This window comes from Lycorma delicatula, chromosome 2 (assembly GCF_047948215.1).
Source record: "Lycorma delicatula isolate Av1 chromosome 2, ASM4794821v1, whole genome shotgun sequence".
Classification (NCBI taxonomy): Eukaryota; Metazoa; Arthropoda; class Insecta; order Hemiptera; family Fulgoridae; genus Lycorma; species Lycorma delicatula.
The window spans coordinates 47765572-47787945 of record NC_134456.1 but is presented as its reverse complement, the minus strand read 5'-3'; the positions used below and the strand labels follow the sequence as shown (position 1 = coordinate 47787945).

The 22374-nt window shown below is 27.9% G+C and overlaps 1 protein-coding gene across 4 annotated transcripts in view; it reads left to right on the top strand.

Moving 5' to 3' along the window:
- Nucleotides 1-22374, top strand: part of LOC142318776 (coiled-coil domain-containing protein AGAP005037) — a 1329051-nt gene that overhangs the window by 1224232 nt on the left and 82445 nt on the right. For 3 of the 4 annotated variants that reach the window (XM_075355236.1, XM_075355235.1, XM_075355234.1), the window contains 2 exons: nt 1985-2032; nt 18097-18186. In XM_075355236.1, the coding sequence (XP_075211351.1) occupies nt 1985-2032; nt 18097-18186 (138 nt within the window). The remainder of the gene's footprint in view (nt 1-1984; nt 2033-18096; nt 18187-22374) is intronic. The other variant, XM_075355237.1, reaches the window with a different exon arrangement.

The following is a 22374-nucleotide window of genomic DNA, read 5'->3' as shown; positions in this document are numbered from 1 at the left end:
ACAAAAATTAAGTTTTTTTTAAATTTGTGCATGTTCTTAAATTTTAGACTGTTGTTAGATACTTAGTTAAAAAATTGTGGCATGGAATACTCCATTAATAAAAACTAATATTTTGTTCATATGAAAAATAATTATTTTTTTCACTGAGTATTTCATGTAAGGAATTTTTCTTTTAATTTTTTTTTTAATTTTATTTAAAATAATTATATTAAAATGTCTAATAAATAATATAATATTAAAAAAAAATAATTTAATTATAGTGTATAATAATCATTATAATTAAATTTAATAGGCTGTTAAAACAAATACAGTTTTGTGTACAGAAACATATTGAATGTAATTGTATAAGAGAAAATTTCTTTATGAAACAATTTAACCCTTCCTCAGAATATACTGACCTAGACCCAGATATCAGTCATTAGAATAACCCCCAGTATGTTTGACCATTTCATAAAGTGATTCTATCAAAGTTTGCTGGACGATTTTAATGACCAAATTTGATATTTTTTAATTTAAATAAATAAATTTTTATAATACATAAGTACATCCAAATGCATAGAGAGTAAATGCTCCAACTGAAAAACACCTGGTATGTACCCAGGTTAAGATGATTCATTTAGTTCTGAACAGCTGAGACTACATTTAGGATCATTAATATTTCTTCAGAAGCTTCTGCAGAAGTGTATTTTAATCAATTTTAGGTCTGTAATTTGCATTTCATGAATTTGAATATGCATGAGGTAGGTTTTGTTACAATTAATTAAAAACTGACAATTACAAATCCAATGTAACAAACTACTATAGACATTTAATTTATTTTACTTCAGCATCTAATATAGTCTGACTGCCCAATTATAGTCACTTATAAAAGATAAATTTTACATTATTCTCTAGCATCAGTTGATGCTATTATCAACTGTAATTATTTGTGTTATGTTGTGTAGATATGTGTATGTATATGTGTGTGTGTGGTGTATGTTTGTTTTAAATAGCGTAATAGGTAAGGTTAATAATAAATTAAGCTTAACCTTCTGTTTTTACTTTCTCCGTAACAATTGATTCCAGCTTCCCAAACAGAAATTTATTTCAGTGGATGTTGTGGATAACTAAAGGGGAGATGGAGAAGCAAACAATAAAACAAAAATAAATAGTTAATGATTCAATAAGCTATTATTATTAATACTCTCAAGCATAAATACTTTTAAAAGTGTATTTTGGTAAAGAAATGTGAATGACTAGCTATAATTTACTGAATTAAAGTCAGACCTTTTATTCTCAATAATGAAAGTATGTACAATAAAAGCAGTGTTTATATTTTTTCTGAAAGATCCTGCATTATTATTTTTATATTACTAGCCGGATAAGAAAATAAAGGATAAAGGGAACCTTTATGATCAGAGATTACCAAATTGTGGGTTCTGTTTGTAAAGGTAAATTCAAAGTGTTTCCCTAATAAAATCACTTTATTTTACTTATTTTTCAAAAATCTTTTGCTTTTCCACAAAGTCCGATCCAAATTTCCAAGTTTTACTTTGTCATTAAGTGAAAAACCTCGAAGGATATAAAGCCAACAAAGGCTCATTATTTTTTTCCTACTTTTTTTTGAAAAAAAGTAAACTGTTACAGTATATGTTAGAAAATACTTTATTCAATTTTATTGTTAACTATATATTAGTGTTTTTTTATTTTTTTTTATTCTGAAGGTTATAGCTTTGTTTATATCTGCTATACTTTATATGTCTGTTTATATAATATATACGTATATATTATTGTATTTATTGTGTACCATATGTATGTATGTATGTATATTAATGCTTTGCTTTTAATTGTTTTGCGCTATCTTTGGACCCCTTCTATTTGCTTACCGTGCTCCCCTTCAATATCATATGTATCAACAATAATTTACCACCTATGATCATTATCATCATCTTCATCTTCATAATCTGCTTTTAATAACATTGCATCCTTCATGTCAACGTTGTAGATGAGACATTTGTTAGATCTGATACGAAACCACCGAAACTGGGAAAAGGTTAGAATCAGTTGTTAATTTGTGTATATTATTTGGTGATTTAATTAAAAATGTATGTTTATTAATTTTTCTTTTGTATTCTTTAAATTTTATCTTGTTTATTTATTTTTTTTATAAATTGATTACTTTTTCATAATTTAATAAGTGTATCTTTGCAGTTTTCCCATACAAAAAAAAGAAAAAGTAAAATAAAAATTAATATTTTGTAAAACCAAACAATTTGGATGATTCATACACAGCCAATGTTTTGAGAGAGGTTCCTTTCAAAATTAATTCATTTCTTCTCAATCCAGTCTATAATTAGTGTTGTTGTAGGTGGTACCACTAAAGTTGGTATGAATTTTGAGGTGATTTGCAATTAGGAAAATGGTCAGAAAGTATGTAATGTGGAAATTTGTTCCTGTATAAATTGTATTTGAGTATGTAATTTGCCCCTGGAAAGTAGGAAGCGCTCAGGCACATTTGTAAATGAAGCTATACAATGAAATTATAGAAACTGACAGACAAAGGGGCCAAATAGACTATTACAGGATATTTTACAGTTTACTTATTACAATTATGTACATTGAAAAAATTTTGAATGCGTTAGTGATAATGTAGTATTTAATGTATGTACTCTAGGAAAAATGTAAAACTAAATGATTACGAATTAAATATAGCAATCTACCCATAGTCTCATTTTTCATATATATAAGATTTTTTTTTTAGGCCACATCATCTTTTAATTATGTTTTATAAATTCAGAAATGTGTCATATATATCTGCGACAGTATAAAACAAAAAGATTTATATAGCCAAGTTTATCTATTACTAGGGTTACTGATAGTTCCACTTTTATATTGAGGGCTACTTATTAATTTACTTCCGGTTAATTAATAAAAAATAAATTGAAAAAATGTTCTACAATGATATAAAAGTTACATACATACTTAGGCTTATCATACATTCAGAATTAGCCCAGACAGTCCTGGTTTTTTAGTGCTGTCCGGGATTGCAAAAATGTCCAAGGTTTGAGAATTTTATGACTGGCTTTTTTAAAATTTTACGAGGATTAAAAACGAGGAAATTTTTTTACGAGGATTTTTTTTAAATTTTTGATCTATATGTTTGACCTGACGTTTTTAAATATTCTTTTATGATTACCGTGCATCTCTCAGCCGACCTTGGAGCAAGTGCTGACATTAATTTTGACGGAGGCGTGGCTATCAGTCTTGCCACAACGTTTTACTTAGTCATTTGGCAACACAACTGGGGCAATGTGTTTATGTTGTTTTCATGCGTGAAGTAACTCATCTACATGTTTTTGATCATTTTATCTCTATTCGTTTTTTGTCTCACCGTTTAGCAATGGGCAAAAGAAAATGTGTGTTTAATGTTAACCAGCAATAGGAATACAAATTTTTGAAATTGTGTAATGACTGTAATAGTGAACATGTTTATTGCACACTATGTACTGGAAAATTTTCTGCTGCACATAAAGGAAAGAGTGATATTGAAGACCACATGAAAACAGCTAAACAGTAACAGTGATCTGGAGTGTGCTGCTAAAGAAGCTACATTTTACAAACTCAGTTTGAAAACACAGTTTGCTAGACACAAACTCAGTTTCAAAACATCAGACTGCATATATAAACTGGTTAAAATGTTATATGACCCAAAATTTTGATCCACTAGAACCGAAACCAAGGAAATTATTGTTGACGTTTTTTTTGACATTTATATTTGATAATGTGTTTTGTTAATGTGTGCTTTCGAAAACATTAATTATGTAACAGTAACAATGGATAGCTCAAACAGAAGTGAAGTAAAACTTGTTGTGATTGCTGTATTTCAGTCTGGAGCAGGGAATTCAACTTTTAAATTTTGATGAAGTGTCAGGTGAAACTGCTCAAATTTTGACTCAGTATCTTTTACAGTGTGTGGAAAAATACAAACTTGAAGAAAAGTTGATTTGTTAGACTGCTGATAACACTGACAGTAATTTTGGTGGTGTGAAGATAAAGAGGAATGAAAATGTGTTCAGAAAAGTTCAACATGATTTAGATAGACCTATTTTAGGAATTGGTTGTTAGCCCACATTGTACACAATTCAATAGAAACAGCATGTGATTCTCTACCCCTGGACGTAGAAGTTATTGTTATAAAAGTTTATGAATATTTTCACATATATACCCTAAGAGTAACAAAACTTAAAGAGTTCTGTGAATTTGTGGAAACAAATTTCAAAAAAAGTATTATCTCATAGCAGCACAAGGTTCCTTAGTTTGTTACCTGTAGTAGAAAGAATTCTTTCCATTTTTGATGGCCTAAAATCATACTTCTTATCTTGTAACAAATGCCCAAAATTATTATATGATTTTTTTTAAATCTAGATAGTGAACCCGTTTTTGAAATCTTTATGTGGTACTCTACAGTTATTTAATAATCTAGTTCTGAAATTGGTAGCTAATTCTATCACATAAGCATTTCAGACATATTCTGAATTACTTTGTCAACTTCAGGGAAGAAAAACCCACAAACTTATACCATCTTCTGCCAAAGAATTGCTAAGCACTCTAAAAGAAAATAATGATGTTCAGGAATAGAAATTTTTCTCAAGCGTAGACAATTTTTATAATTCTAGTATCCAATACTTAGAGTTGTGGAGAACCAGTTTTGATAAAATTAGCAAGTTTCATTGGATAATTTTACAAAATGAAATTGCATGGTCTGATTTAGAAGAGTGCACATGTTGTTAATGAAATTATAAAAGATTCCATAAATATTGATGGGCGTACATTGTTGAACCAGGTAATTCAAAACCAAAGTTTAGGTTGTGGTTCAAGTTTGAAAAAGTATCAGATACTATTGAAGAGAAGTGGAAAGCAATTTTTAAGGTGTTTCAAAAGATTGATATTTCTTGTTGCAATATTTCTAAAATGGTTGAGTGTCATTGCCTGGGACATCTGCTTCAGTTGAGAGAGTTTTTCCAATTACGGGGAACATTTGGTCTGCAGAAAGGGGTTGACTTTCAGTTTTTACTGTTAAACATCTACTAAATTTTAAAATTAATTCAAAACTTCCTTGTTCTGAATTTTATGATGTAATTAAAACAAACAGCAATTTCTGAAAAAAGGTATGTCTAGGGAAAAATACAACTGAATAAATAAAGTTTAATGTTTCAGTAAACTGTTAAGACTTTTAAGTAATTTCAAAAATATGTCCTGGGTTGGACCCAAAAAAATATGGTAAGCCTATACATACTTATATCACTTTTTGAAATATTCTTTGCCCAAATTTAAGCATTTGTATCATGACACCAGTTTGTTCCTCCTATAAAGAATGGCACCATCAAAGTACTCATTCATGAGTTCATCATTGCTTTTGAAGTGTTGATTATCCAGCCAGTTCTCCAATTTTGTAAACAAATGAAAAACAAGGATGTCAAAAATCTGCCACAAAATCTTGTTTATTATACCCTTAATGCTTGCGGCAGTGTGAGACCGTGCATTGTCGTGCAGGAAAACTGTCGCTTTCATTTTCATCCCTCTTCATTTATTCTGTATTGCTTTCATAAGCTTTGTCAATGTTTCACAATAAATGTCTGAGGTTATTGTCATATCTGGCTTCATAAATTCTACTAATAGAATTCCTTTTTGGTTCCAAAATACAATAACCATCATTTTTTTGTGTGATTTTTTGGGAATTACTCAGCAAGTATATGTCATTTGCTGTTTGAATATTTTTTTATCTCAATATCAATGAAACAAATACATGTCTTGATCCCAGTAACTATCAAGAGATTCATTTCTTTTATTTTTTAAGAAAACCCAATGCCCGATCCCCTTTCTTTTCATTTTGTGAACATCTTTAAGTTGTTTTGGTATCTGTTTTGCACTTGTACTTGAACTCCTTGGAATCAGCACATATACTGAAACTGACAAAATATCATACTTTTGACCACTTTTTTACAATCTACTTAATTTTAATATTTTAATACTTAAAAGTTCCTTAGATTTTAATATATTGTACTATCTGCAACTACAACTAAAGGGTTGATGATTGAGAAAGGTAATAAATCAGAGTTTAAAAAGAAAACATGAAACTCAGTCTTTTTAATTAGTTTTTTTAATTACATATTTTTTCACCTATTTTACATTAATAGTAAAATTATTTCATAATATTTGTGTTAACTTTATTTTTAGAGTATGTAAGTTCAAATTTTTAGAAAGTAATGGAATATCCTTAACTTATAATTGCTCTGTACATTATTTAACATTTATTTGGTTCCATCAATTTAAAATAATATCAACTATATTATTGTGTTATTCTTCAGTCCCTAGCCATATACCAGCAACTTCTTTAACGTGTTATTTATAAGACTCCAAGTGACTGTCATAATTATATTAAAGAAAAGGAGCATTAATAGAGAAATATAAAAAATTAACTAAAGATCCTGATTTGATCAGGATTTTTTTATTTATATGTAAAAAGGATGCTGAAACAGTTCACCACTGAATTTCTATTTGCAAAAGAAAAGAAGGGATGAAATTTTAGCTAAACCTTTTGAACAGAGAAAGTATTATCATTGGTAATAAAGCACGGATTTATTTCTAAATCTTGACTTATGAAACTGACAAAATGCTCAAGTGAGGATTGCTAATTCTCAATGCCCCAAAAATGTTTTGTCATTTGAAATTTTACAAAAATGTTGTTAACTATTTTGTATTAAAGAAATCGTTTTGTACGACTCTCTCATCTGTGCTTTGAGAAGTAATTGAAAAGGTTTGTTATAAACAACAAGAACTTTTTTTTACAGCACTGAATTTTGCATTTGATTATGCACCGGAGAAAGACAATAACAATGTCAGTGACATAGTACTGATTGTGAGATAAGTTTTTTGTTTTCATTTTAAACCTGCTCTTATACTTTCTATACCTGTCTATTGGAAAGCTTTCCACGTTCCTCAATTTGATCATCAATGATTTTTTCTGTTTCCAAAGTTTAAAAAAATCCATTTTGATGGAATTAGAAATACCATGACAGTAGCACTGCAGTTCAGAATGAAATTGCTTTCAGGGTGGGTTGTACTAGTCACACTAGCTTTGGTGTGTAGTTTCTCAAAGGGATTATTCAGAGGGGACCACAATAAAAAGCAAATTTATTGTGATGAGTTTACAAACTTAATTTTCTGAACTTCTATAACTGAGATTAGTAAGTTCATGTCAGTCATCTAAATAAACATATTAAACAGAGTCTGACCGGTTAATGTTCCTTTACAAGTCTTTCTTCTAATTATTTTTAACGAAGTGAAATAGTTTTCCGTCACACTAACTTCTGTTATCTTCCCTATTTTGGGTACCGCTCACGTACTGCCAGTATGCTTCATTTCTTTCTTATTGTTTTATTAGCTATTTCATGACTTAAAACAATTTAAATATTTGTAGTTCTATAGTTGAATATAAATTTATGTTAGTAAATGTGGTTTACATATTATTTGAAATTTTTTATACAAAAAGTTAACAAAAGAAATTTTTCCATTTATCTCAAAAGTTACAGATTTAAGCCAAATTTAAAATTGAATGTCTTTCTCTCTCACTCTCTCTCTTGACATTAATATTTAGAGCTGCCCCTTGATTACTAAAATTTAAATCTCAATACACTTATTAATAACGACAGATTAAGAGCATAATTTTCCTAAATAAGAATCCTTCTTAAAAAGAGAAGAAAATATTATGTATAAAAACATAGTATACAGCAATTAAAAATAAATAGCTATTTACTCTTGTTTTATTTTTATGAATCACACGTGAATTAGATTTCAAATTCCCAATTTAAAAATTCTAATGAGTAGATCCATTGACCTTTTGACAAGATATTTTTCATATTAACAAAATTTATTTTTTTAAACTTTCATTTTAAATATTTTTATTTTAAAGATTTTAATTACTTGACTTTAAATTTTAAGCTGACCAACATGAAAAAAAAATCAAATGAACCATAACTAGAAAAATAAAATATTTCATTATTATGACATTTTTAATTGGATACATGGACTTTCAGGAAATTTACTTTTATGGTTTATAATGTTTAATGATTTTTTTTTTTAAGTAATTGATTTTAATCAGAATGACTCGAACAGAATATATAAGTGTAAATAATTTTTGATTTTTTAATTAGATCATTATTTTTAGCAATCATTATATTGTTATTGTTATATTTATTTTTCCTAATATATATATATTTTTTTTTTTTTTAGTATTTTGCATGATAATATAGTAAAGTCTGGTGGTATGTCACTGTTAAGTATTTTATTTTAATAAGTTCTGGATTGATATGCTAAAATAAGAGACATATTAGTGTTTAAGAAATATTGGTAGTTTCATATTTTATCAGTATAATACTGCTGCATAAATAAGACATTTGTAGCAGAACTTCTTTGTAGAACTATCTATTCTTCTATTTTTATCCTATAACTAGTTCGGCTTAAAAGTATTTATTAGTTAAAAGTACTTATGTAAATAATATAACTTGAATGCATGTATCTGTACTGTACTCTTCTGATATCTTGCTGTTCAACAGTGAGCAGAAAAGAATTAGATGAGATATATTACTAAAACGTATGCTGACTTTGGCCTCAAGTTCTTTGGATGATGAAACAGGCCTTTCTGTAGTTTCCATATTGCAGCAAATAATTATATTAATACTCAAAAAAAAAAATTATGTTAGATGCAAACACTTTTGTCTACTTACAAAAAGTTAGAACTAAGAAACTATAACAGATTCAGTGTCATAACTATCCTATTTTATACAAACTGGTCTTGTATGATATTGATAAATAATAAATAATAAAATGTTTTAAAATATAATTTTATAATTACAATAAATAAATATTTTATCCTGGTTAGTACATAAATAATAATAATAAATTATACAGATCATGTAGATGCCCTGTTTGACAGATATTGTACTCCACAAATAAAGTAAGAAATTGCCCCAGTTAGATGGCAGGATTTGCCTAGATGGATCATAGAAACTCACCAGGTTGGTCTACTGGTGAACACGTCTGCAAATCAACTGATTTGGAAGTTGAGAGTTGCAGTGTTAAGCCCTAGTAAAGGCAGTTACGGATTTGAATACTAGATTGTGGATACCAGTGTTCTTTGGTGGTTGGGTTTCAATTAACTACATATCTCAGAAATGGTCAACCTGAGACTGTACAAGACTACACATCACTTACATTCATACTTATCTTCCTCATTCATCCTCTTAAGTAATACTTAATGGTAATTCCCAGAGGCAACAGGAAAAAAGGGATGGAGCAAAGAAAATGTTAACATGACCTTGATCAGAACAGTCACACAGAATACACAATTAATTATAAAATAAAAAAACAAATTAATTAAAATCGACAGTAATTATTTTAAATATAAAAACCTGAAATAATGTTTAGGAAAGATACTAAATATAAATAATAATTAAAAATATCACAGTTTATAAAGTGTTAATAAAAATTGTTTGAGCATATATTTACATATATTGAATGGGATGCAGAAATATCAGGGGTTTTTTTAATAAGTATAATTTAAAAATTAATCTACAGAATAATATAATTTCTTTAAAGGAAAATCTTTTAATTTTATTTGAAGTAAATTGTTGGGAATAAATTCAATAATTTATTAAAAATGGCATCAGAAGCATAATAAAGCATTTCTAAGAGCTGAAGTATTGTGTTGTATGAAAATGAGTTATATTTCCTAATTTAGGAGTGGATAGTTTTTTCTTTTTTGGAAAGATAGCAATTCATAAATATTAACACTAGGATAAGTTTACATTTTTTATTTTTTAAATACTGGTCACAATTCAAACTTATTGGAATCAATCAATGTTCAGACAGCCCCTTTTTGTTTCTTGAAAACTCATTCTGAGAGACCGCCCCAAGAGGTGATATTATATTTTAGACAATCATTATTGTAATAAGAAAGTTCCTTACAACAATAGTTTAAAATATTATAAATGTGTTGAATCATCCCTACTTTTATATACTTCCATAATTATTTATTGTATTTTTCAGTACCATAAGCAAGCATACACTGCTGTTAAGAGCAAGCATATTGCTGTTAAGAGTAAATAAATAATTTAATGACTGATGGTTCATTTTACTTCTCTTTATATCAGTCAGTTTATGACAAATAATATAATAAATAATGTTTAAATAATTATTCATAATAATTAAACTTTTTTCAAAATCATCTCATTATCTTGTATCTTGCTTAATAGTTTATATGATGATGAATTTAATGATTTATACTAGTTATACAAAAATAAATATAGCAGACATCTTAATATATAACAAGATATATTTATTATGTATAGATTTTTTTTGTAACTAAACAAGCTTGAAAATAATCAATTGTCAGTAAATGATAATAATACTAATGTATTTTTAATGTCCATTATTATCTTTATACTATGATTAAAGATTGATAATTGATTTTTTTTTTTAATATATGATTTGATAAAACTTAACACAATGTAGTGCTAATAAAATATAATTCATATTAGTTCTTTACAAATCTTTCTCTTGGATAATTAATGTTTTCTGAAAGAAATAATTTCACTTTGATGGTAGATGCAGAACTGGTTTAATTCCTTTATGGCTACTGATTATTATTGTTGTTATAATAATTTGGTGTTTATTATTTTTTTAAAAGTAATTAAAAAATAAGTAATTTTTTTTTTTTAATAAGCAACTTTTCATAATTCTGATATATCTTTCCTAATCTACTGGTTGTTGTCTACTATGTCAATAAATGTTTCTGCAAAATAAATTTTAACATCAGTAATGCTTTAAATAATTTCTTAGACATTTGGTTTATGGAGTATTTTTATATTAAACAATATACTTGCTTTACAAATATATATAATAAACCTTGATCTATACTACTGTATTTTCTACTTGTAATGGAAGATTACAAACATTAAATTTATATTTTTATTTACGAATCCTTATTCGTAAATAAAAATATAAATTTTTTATTCACCCTTGTGATTAAAATTTAAATGGTAATTTTGCTATTATATGTAGCAAGCAGTTCCAAGCTGGATGGTAGAGTTAGTGTTCAGTGTGTTAGAGAGGGGAAACCAGTTTGGTTAGCTCCTCCGCTTGGTTCTGTCATCAGTACAGCCATGAGTGAGCATGAAGTTCTGTCATCTGTTGCACATTGTATAATCATAAAGTGTTTAACTAATGAAGGTGTTAAACAACGGAAATTTTTTAACTTGTTTAAAGATACAGTTTGGGGCACTACATTGTCCCAGAACTGAGTGTATATGTAGGCCAGACAATTTAAGGGTGGGCGAAAAAGTGTAGAAAACGAAAGTCATGATCGACACCCAAGGTCAAATCTCACAGCTGACAACATCTGTTCCATTCGAGAGCTTATCAAAGGTGATCACAGGTTCACTGTTAAAGAAATCGCGTCAAAGTGGTTATCAGCTATGGGAGTGCTCAATCTATTTATCACTTATCATCTTGGCTTTAGAAAAATTACTGGTCGATGGGTTCTGAGGTTGCTGACCGAAAATCAAAAATAGGTCACATTGGAGATCTGTCAGAGACTTCTGAATCGATTTCAGCAAGAAAGGGATGATTTTTTGCAGCACATTGTCACATGTGATGAGACATGGGTCCATCATTACACTGTGGAGTCAAAAATGGTGAAGGAAGGACAGGTTTCAGCAGGAAAAGCTATTGCAATGATTTTTTTTTACTCGAGGGAGATTTTACTCATTGATTTTCTCCACAAGCAACGAACAGTGAATGCAGTTTACTATTGCCAGCTGTTACAGTCAACAAAAGCCACCTACTGAAACAAAATATGGGGTAGGCCCATTGGAGATGTCGTCCTTCTCCGTGGCAACGCCAGGTCACACACCATGATTTTGACAAGGGATAATTGGAAAAAATGCACTGGGAAACCCTCAACCACCCTTCCTACAGTCCAGATTTGTCCCTCTGATACTATTTTTTGTTTGCGCCCTTGAAAGAATCAAAAAGATTCAGAAACAATGAAAATGTCAAGGAGCGCATGTGTAATTGGTTGATGACTTGTCCTGAAACTTTTTATGAACAAGGAATATTCAACCTTCCAAATCATTGGCAAAAGTGTATAGATCATGCAGAAAACTGTATAGAGAAATGATGAAGGTATGAATTGTGTATATTATTAATCAATAAATTTATTTTAAAAAATTAACATTTTTTTAATTTGATTCTTTCTCGAATGTATTCTGCTAAAAATTTACCAAACTAATTTTCTATTATTATGCGTGGAACTACAATCAGTCATACATTTATTGCCGTTAGGAAATCCTGTTATTAAGCTCTACTCAGTTTTTAAATATATAGTTCAGATTTTTGGATTAATTATTTATTAAGTTACTCGGATTAATCATTTGGTTTTATGTGTCTAATCAGAATACTGATATTTTCAGTTAATAATATTTATAAGTCAACAAGGCGAAGTTCATATTCATAGAGGAGCACAGCACTGTTGTTTGTTTGGCAATAGATGGAGGTGTAGATATAACACAACCATACAGTCTTGAGCTTAGTGCTACTGAACAAAGTGACATGCTTGTCAATCTGTTCTTAAGAAGAAATGTTATTCTTTTAAAATAGGTTATTATATTTTTTTTGATTTGTAATTTCTTTCTGATTACGGTAATAACATGGTTAAAAATGTTAATTTCCATTACTGTATTCGTAAATGAAATAAATTTAATCTGCGATTAATTACAATAATTTAATTAAGTAAATGTTTTCACTAAAACGGTATCATAGTTCACAGCATTATATTCAAAGCTGATAGTAATAATTTAAATACATGCCTATGGAATCAAAACAAGTTGAATATAGCTGCGGAATAAAAAATAAAATAAAATTTTTGTATTAATTTACTAAATAATTAAACGATCAATACTACCTTAATACATCCTTAACCAGTTTCGTCTGCAGTTTCCATATCTTCTATGATAGGCCAACAATCCTCGATTTCTGAGCATGACTCAAGTTTCACTTCCACCAAATTTAATCTCCAATTCATCTTCATTACTTGATGTCTCATCATCTTCCATCTTTATATTTATAATGTGCTTTCAGTGGCATCTTCCATTAATGCATCTGTTTTTCTGTAAGAATCCACTATCTTGTGAACTTTTGACACTGATCTTTTCCAGTCTTCTATAATAACTGATGAAATTGCATCTAATTTAATAGCTCTCAGTTCTGTTAATAGCATTTGGGACATATTGTGGTCTCAGAATTTTTTTTTAACTAGATTCAAAATAAATTCAATTGGGTTAAAATCTGGTTGGTAAGGTGAAAATCTAAACACTGTAATTCCTTTATTATTTAGTATTTTGTCTAATTCATATTGTGGTTCTGGGCAGTGTAGTTTGACAATTTCTTAAAAGTTCTTTTTTTGTTAGATCTGGGTCAGTTAATTAAATTTTTTGGAGCCATTCTTGAATATCTTTTTACACTGTATTGGATGATGAAGGTTTATTTTTATGGTAAAGTACATTATCTATGACTAAAATATCAATTTGTTGGTAGTCCTGGGATAAATTGCTTTTCAATATACTTCAAAAAAGTTTCATTGTTCATCTCAATAATCTTCTGTTTTACACTTTGAATTTTGTGTTAAAAAAGCGCCATCTATGAATCCCATGTGCCCACCCACATGAGCTGCAATTAAATGGTCACCGGCACTACTATTAAAAAAAACACCTGGTACATCGTCATTTTGCCAGCACTATTTATTGTATAATGTGTATGCTTCCAAGTTTCATCTAAGTATGTGTCTGGTCTCTTTTCTTCAGAAGTTAAATTTTTTCTCAGATATCTAACAAAAAATGCATCTTTCATGATTACATCATCTCATTCACACAAAATCAGCCTATTGTTTTTACACTTCCTGAATTAAAAACCCATAGATTTAAAAATTTTCCTTAGTGTTTCCCTACTAGTGGTAAAATTCAGTTCCTCACGACAAAGATTGTGTAATTTCCGTATTGTAGGCATTTCCTTATAGAATTCAAAATATTTAGGAAATTCTCTTCTAATAACACACCTGTTGAAGTCTTCTATTTCATATTTATTACAAGGAGTGTATTTCTTTTTTTTCTTTGGTGTTTGACACGTCCTACAAGTTGCATAATGCTTATAACTAACTACATGCCTATTTTAAACTTTTTAATCCATAATTCGATGACTCACACGTCTCTTTTTTCATAACTTCATTACTTAAACCAAAACAATTGATGTAAGAAATTTATACTTATTTACTTTTACATATATTTAGTACGATATTCATTATATTTGCATGTTTAGTACGATTTTCATCATGCTTGTGTTTTAAAGTGCATTGACTAAGAAAACAATTGCTGTTATTACAAAATAACAGGGCAAAATATAAAATTCATTATTTATGCAAAAATAACCATAATTAAGCAGAAGAAAACCTGATGTTTTATTATTAAACATTGAAATTCAAATGACATCAACTAATTCATTAATATGAAATTAATATAAATAAACTTAATAAACAATATAATGTATGTAACACTATCTTGATACATGTCTGCGTTCATATACATAGACAATAATGTTTAAAACAAATATCTAATTTCATGGCAAAAGTCGCAATTACTTTACTAGTACCACTGGAACGTGACTATACACAGCAGTAATTGGTAAACTCTCCAGGTATGCACCTTGACTTGTCGACTAATATTTATTGTCCTTGTGATGATTACATTGTTATATCTGTTATTATAATATAAAATATTTACTTATTTGTAATAAATTATTTACATTCATATTTAACAGTATTTAAATAAAGAAAAACTAATAAATAATTTAATTATTAATGTATCTTCATAAATAATATCCAATTATACAAACACTGTGCAGTTTATAATAATCTAAATTTTATTATTAAAGTACTTGTGTACTTTTATCTATTCCACAGTAATTTTCTTATTCTTTACCATTATTCTGTTTTAAACAAACTATAATATTCTACAAAGCTACTTAAATTAAAAGAATGCAGAATATTACATTTAAAAAAAAATTAGCAAATTTCCCAATTTGTTTTAAGAAGCAAAAGCTTGAACATCTATACCTATTAACATTATACCTAGGTTAAAAAAAAAATTTATGAAAATGTTTATTTAAATATGTATAGATTTTTTAATACTCATTTATCTAAATACATGGCCACTGATTCAAATATTAATTATATAACTATATCATATAATACTTTTGAGTTCTAAAATATACTACAAATAATGCAAATTAAAATAAAATTTGTCTTTGATCCATTCTTCAATATTATCAGTGCAAGATAATAAATAATTAATAAATCTTTATAAGAGGAGTTTGTATAAATTTATATTAATGCATTATTAAAATTAAAATGTTTTCTGTTTACACTATATCAATATAGTATTATCATATTATACCGATTTTACTCTGCTAATATAAACTTAAGCGGGAGATATTTATAGGTTAGCACACTCATAACTAGTTGCTATGGAACGGAGCATTGGCAAAATAAATTCACATGGCCATTTATTCTAAAAAGAGAATAATGAAACTGTCTGCATTAAATTAATTATAATGCAGTGATTAGAAAGAATATGTATGCATTTTAATTGACGACTCATTGCACTGTTTATAATGTTCATTTTGCGTAATGAATACATGAACAGCAGCAAAATACAAAATATCAAAATTACACGCTGTTGAGTACAGTTTTATTGCATGCTGTTGGCATTTATTAATAGCTAATCGCTGTAGCAGTTGATGCCATATTTAGTACGTAATATTAGTAACAAAGTATTTAATATACTCTGTACATATCATGGTACATCTATATCAGTAAGAAATTACCTTATACCATCATGGTATTTACAAAGTTCTTTATTTAAATGTGAATCTTGATAATTTTAGCATTTGAGTTAAAAAAATAAAGTAAAAAAAAAATCATTCAGTATATCCGTTTCCATGAACAGTTTTCTGGAAATTAAATTATGGTATCAATTCAATTATTCTATAAATTTATCAATAGGATCACCTCTATATACTATACTGTATAATTTATATAATTCTGATTAAAAAAAAAATTGTGGTCCTAGCCAAGAGTATGTTAAAAGGTTTCTGAAGAATGGTTTTAAATGATTTAAAATAAAGATTGATCATTTGGTGGAAAATAATCCACCAAAATATCATTAGGTGGTATGACTGAGAAATATTTTAGGGCTCAGATTTTTCTCTTGTGGCAAAATATGATCTCGAATAAAAAATTTATTTTTAAATAAATAGAAATGAAAACTGTTTATTATGTTACTATTTTTAAGGAATCAGATTAAATCTGATTTTTTAATATGATAATGTTCAATTATTCATAAGATGTGTATTTTTAATTCTATTTGATCATTCGATTATGCAGAATTTTATGCCAATTTTTGTTTGAAATATTGTGAATGTCTGGGTTAACACAGTAGCTTTAAAATCGTGTCTTGAAAGTTTAAGTGTTTTTGTGCAGCATTTCTCTTATATTTTAAGAGAGATGTATATATATGTATGAATTTAAAAAAATAAATGTGATATAATGCATGACATGATTCATCTATAAAATTTGTCACAGTGTTTATAAAAATAATAATAAAAAAGTATTGATCTTTGTGATACAGATTCTGAGAAAGATTTTAAAGTACTACTGCTGTTCTGTGTGCCTCAAAACTACATCATTACTGATCCATTTCACTGAATAATTCGTGGATCATTGATCCTAGCTCACTGGGGCTAAGTAGCATAGGAATTGTAACTATTAATATTTTAAATAATGAATAAAACTGATAAACACATGTAAAGAATTATCATTACTTTAGCATTCTTGTAGCTGTTTTACCAAAAATTCATAATGACACTAGTAATAATAATTATACTCTAGTAAAAAATTTTTTACCTGTAATTTATATAAATTAAGGTTTAAATATTAACATGGAACCATTGAAAACATTAGAACAATGAGTGATTAAAAAAGTGTAAGTGTGGACCACTGCACGCCTAGTCTGATTTAAACATATTTCAACTCTAACTTTACTCCACCGGAGTAAATCGGAGTGGTATTACCGATTTCCTCCACCAACTAATATAGTCATATGATGAAACAGTTCTAGTAATTTGATATTTAAAACTACATTGTTTTTCTTCTCATCAGTAGGAAAATTAAAGGTGTCTTGAGAATATTGCCGACAATAATCGGTAACAATTTCATTTTTGAAAATAGGCTACAAATGTTTATTTTCTACAATTTAAATTGTGATAGTGTTGAATTTTTTGTAAAATAGACTGACAGATATTCAAGAGATATATTTTATATGTAGTAGAAATATAAAATCTGCAGCAGTAGAAAAAAATATGTTCTAGGTAAGATGATTCAGCATTTTTTATAATACAAGATTACATGGCACTGAAACATACCAGGGAATAACATCCTGAAAATTGAAAGATGTAAATAAAGTTAGGATTAAATATCATTGGTTGAATAAATCAGTTCCTATCAATTATTAAAATTAAACAATGTTGGATGTAATTATTGTATGTGTTGTTTGCATTTAGTAGTTAATGATTGCAGCCAAGATGTCATTACAAAAAAATTTAATCTTTTATTTATATAAAAATTTAAAAAGTTTGAGTTTTGAAGGAGTGAATAAATTAGCCGCTTAGTTTAATTTTCAGAATAATAATGAAACTATGAAAATTAAATTTCCCTTGTGAAAATAAAATATTTCTGCATGCAAATCAACTGAGTATAAGAATTTCTTTCTATATAAAATATATTTTACAGATTTATTGGTACTTTTTTAATAGTTATTAAAAAATTAATGAATCTTATTAAAAAATCCAGAACTTATAAATGTATTTTATGACATATAGATATATTTATATACACTGGTGACGGTTGCACATACTAATGCTTTGGTTTCGGGGTCGTGCTTATATTTTCAGACAAATCAGTTAGTTTCGAGAAGTCTGTTTCATTCAGTGATGAACCACCAGACATGAATTCACCAAAACAGCATTCGCCGCAGCATGGAGGTAACCTAACCTATTCTAAATAACCTAGCTTATTAACCTACCTTTTTTTTTAATTTTACTGCTTTGCTGTATAGCTTATTTTATTTTAATATATTTGTCTGATTTTAATTTATTTAAATATTATTGTAGTAAAATATACAGTAATTAAATTGAACATTGTTTTTAGGAAAATGTAGGTTGCCTACATTTTCCTGTAGGTTGCAGATCATCATAATTTTATACTTTTAATTGTAGAAAAATTTAAATACATATTACTGTATTCATTCATTTTAAAATATGTATCAGCATTGCAAAAATTTATTAATCATAATATTTACATAAAAAAATTATACATTTGGGTACTTACATATCGCATTGTTAATTTATTACATTTTTATTTTTTATAGAGTTGTTATTTCCTCTTTTATCATTGCAGTTCATGATTAATGTATATCACAAGTTACTTGTCTATAAATGTACTTAGCTTGGGTTTATTTCCTAAGAATGCAACATTAAACCAATATAACTAATGACAAGTATAGATTTATTAAAGAAAGAAATTCTTAAAAATATTTATGTGAGGTTAGTGCTTTATAATAGGAAAAAAAGAACAAAAGCCTTTGAAGTGTTATGTTGAAGGACAATTTGAAAATTAAGTTGATTGTTAAAATTCAAAGAAAAGAAAGAAAAGAGGTCTTAAGATGAGTAGAAAGAAGAGAATTTTGTAGAAATAAACTAGGTTGATAAGCCATATATTAATACATAAGGTTTAATCAATTTTATAAAAATGTGATGAAGGCTAAAATGTAGGAGAAGACTAAGACTGAAATATATTAAACTGTATAAATGAAGATGTAGTAGATATATTGAGGTTAAAAGAGTAGCACAATACAGAAAGGAATGCAGAATAACATAAAATCAATCACGTGACTAATTATTAAAAAACAAAGAAAAAGGAAATGTTGCGTAACACTGTAAAACTAAAAAAACTTTCTTTGCTGAAGACATGAATCAACTTTGTTGATTCTATGTAGAATCAAAACTATTAGAGATGATTTAAAGTTTACAGAAGGAAAGCACATATTAAAAATAATTTATAATTTGCTTTTTAATGCATGGGTTTAAATGAAACAAGATTATTAATAAAATAATAAAAATTGTGTTTTTTAAAAACATAAACCTATTTTTTAGAATGGTTGCGTCAATATTTTTTTGAAAATAAAAATAAAAAAACAAAAGTAATCGTTTTTTTTTTTATTCTATTATATTTGATATATTCCTCTTGTAAATATTACTGAATAAGTTAACTAGCAGAATTTAATTCTGTTTTTACAACACATGATACATTCATTAAATGTATATATATTTGCACAATTAATATTGGAATTTGCAAGAACATTGTATGTTTTTTTCTGAGATATGAAAATTGAATGGTGTAGACTGAATAGTTGATTAAGGTGTTCTGTGTAGTACAATTTGTCTGATTACAAAATGAAAAAAAGATGAGCAAGGAAAAACTATTTTTCCTTGTAATGACAAGTTATAAATATATATATATATATATATAGTATATGTTAATTTATAAGATATAAAAAGAATCAATAATTAGTAACAACTTTTAGGTACAATAGTTCCCCTGTTCCCTGTTATATGACTCCTGTTTAACCGACTCTCCAGGTTAATTGCCAAACCCCTGTAAAATTCCTGTTTAACCGATTGTTCGGGTTACAGCCCTCTAATTTTTTATAAAGTAAATAATTTTTCAACTTATTTTTTATAATTTAATTTATATGATTTAATGTAATTAGGCCCTATACAGCAATATGTTAGTTATGTGCAATAATAATTAGGCCCACATGCACAGGAAAGATTTTTATGAAATTTAAAATATGGTTCACACATAGACTTTATGTACTACTGTTTGACGCAGTGTCTGACTTGTACATTTCCTCGGCTATCCTAAACATAAACAAACAATTTACACTGTTTCTCTTACATTAAGTTCACATCGATACATTAAGCGGTTATATTTAAAAACCTTTTTAATAGGATGATATCATAATTGCATTATCTCAAAGTGAAGACTCATAAATCATCACACTGGTTGTGTTTTGAATGGTGTGGTATAAAGTGGTGTCTATAGAGTGAAAAATTATTTTATTCAGTATGTACATATTATAGACTGTGAAATATAACCTCCTTTTAAATAGTGAACTTACAGTACATAGACTATATTGTTCGCCTATATTAAATTTTAGTTTAAATTCAATACAGTACAATAATTTGTAAGATTCCTTTTTATTTTCATCTATTTTTTCGCTCGTTCAGTATAGTGTAATGAGTTTCTTATGTACTGATGACTGTAAAGTCTTTAACTTTAAGTTTTAGGTAACCTTTAAAATTTTGTACAGTTTATTTTTTACTTGTACATACAGTTATGAGTTGCAAAAGAAAATGTGCGATAGATTCGATTGAAACTAAACTGAAAGTGTTAAATAATACTTTATCTAACACAGTTAGATAAAGATTGATTGGTAAAATCAGTGGCATTAGATTTAGGTGTTGGTGAAATAACGGTTAAAGACTGGAAAAAACCATTTACAGATCGAAGCATACTGTACGCAGCAAGGCAGCCAGGTGGTTCTTCAGTTGAGGTGTACCTTAAAAACACAAATGGTCCTGGCAGCAGTACTGTACTAGCATCTCCTTTACATCAAGTGTAGGATAATCATTGGAAAAAGCACCACGAAGTGCATACCTTAAGTATATCTGGTGAAAAATTATCTGCAGACCTCGCCACAGCAGAAAAATGAAGAAAAGCTTAGTTTAGAACAACTGTATAATATCGATGAGATGGGGCTCGTATATAAGTCACTGCCAAATAAAACTATGGCCATTCAGGATTAACATGTTGTTCCAGGATATAAAGCATTAAAAGACTGGATAACTATAACAGTCTGCTGTAATGCAAGTGAGACTCATAAACTTCCACTTTTTCTAGTAGGAAAGTCTAAAAATTCAAGTATGCTGAAAAACATTAATAAAAAAACATTACCAGTGTATTACACGACAAAAAAAATGCAAAGATGAGTGCTTCATTTTTAAAGAACGGTTTCATCACAAATTCATTCCTGAAGTAAAATGACAACTAAGATAATTAAACTTACCTGAAATAGCTGTGCCATTCCTAAATGATGCTTTGTGTCATCCTTCTTCTGATGAACTTGCAGAAGACAACATTATGCTCAGTTTCTATCACCAAATGTAACACCCTTGATCTAATCTATGGATCAAGGGATTGTAGAATTATTAAAAATGCAGTATCGAAAGAAATTTTTATCTTCAGTTCTAGAAGAAAAAGAAGATGCTAAGTTAACTTTGACTGATTTAATTAAAACAATTACAGTTAGAGATATAATTTAAAACATAATCCTGTGGCAATTTAATTTTGTGGCACGGAATGAAATATCATCCGCAACAATAAATAACTGCTGGAAATATCTTCTACCAGAAATTTTTGACCATGTAGCAGTAGCAATGCAGATGAGACAAAAAATCCAGGTCCTGAAGATATTGGAAACGTGGAATTTTTAAACAGTTTGAGGGAGCTAAACACAGAAAGCACAGCGTTATTACATGTGAATGGCATGAATGAATAGGGATATGCAGTGATGAGCTATTAGAAAGTTAAATTATGAATTACAATGATATTATTGAAGTTATAACAAAAAAAATCAAGCTAATGAGGAAGACAAAGAAGAAGAATACGATGTAGCCGAAGACGATACAAAAATACAGCTTATGGAAGCAAACAGGGTTTTTGACATGGCTGTGGATTTCATCGAACAACAACCTTATGGCATGCATTACAACGTTCTGCAGATGAAAAAATGAAGAGACTACACATCAAAGTGTTGTAGTGGCCAAACAAACGAAAATAACAAATTATTTAAAACAAAAGTAATCAATTGAATCGTTTAAATTTATCGTTACAGTACAGTATCAGTTCATAGTCCTTGTTTTTTTTATTGTAGTGTATATGTACACCATATGTAATGGTGTATAGTACAGAATTGAAGATTAAAGTGAAATTAAAAGCAGTGTTTGAAATATAATGCGTACATACAGTACATTTCCGTACTACAATGAAACAAATAAAATAAATGTTAGTACTATACATCCTACATCATACTTTACCTATGCAATTAT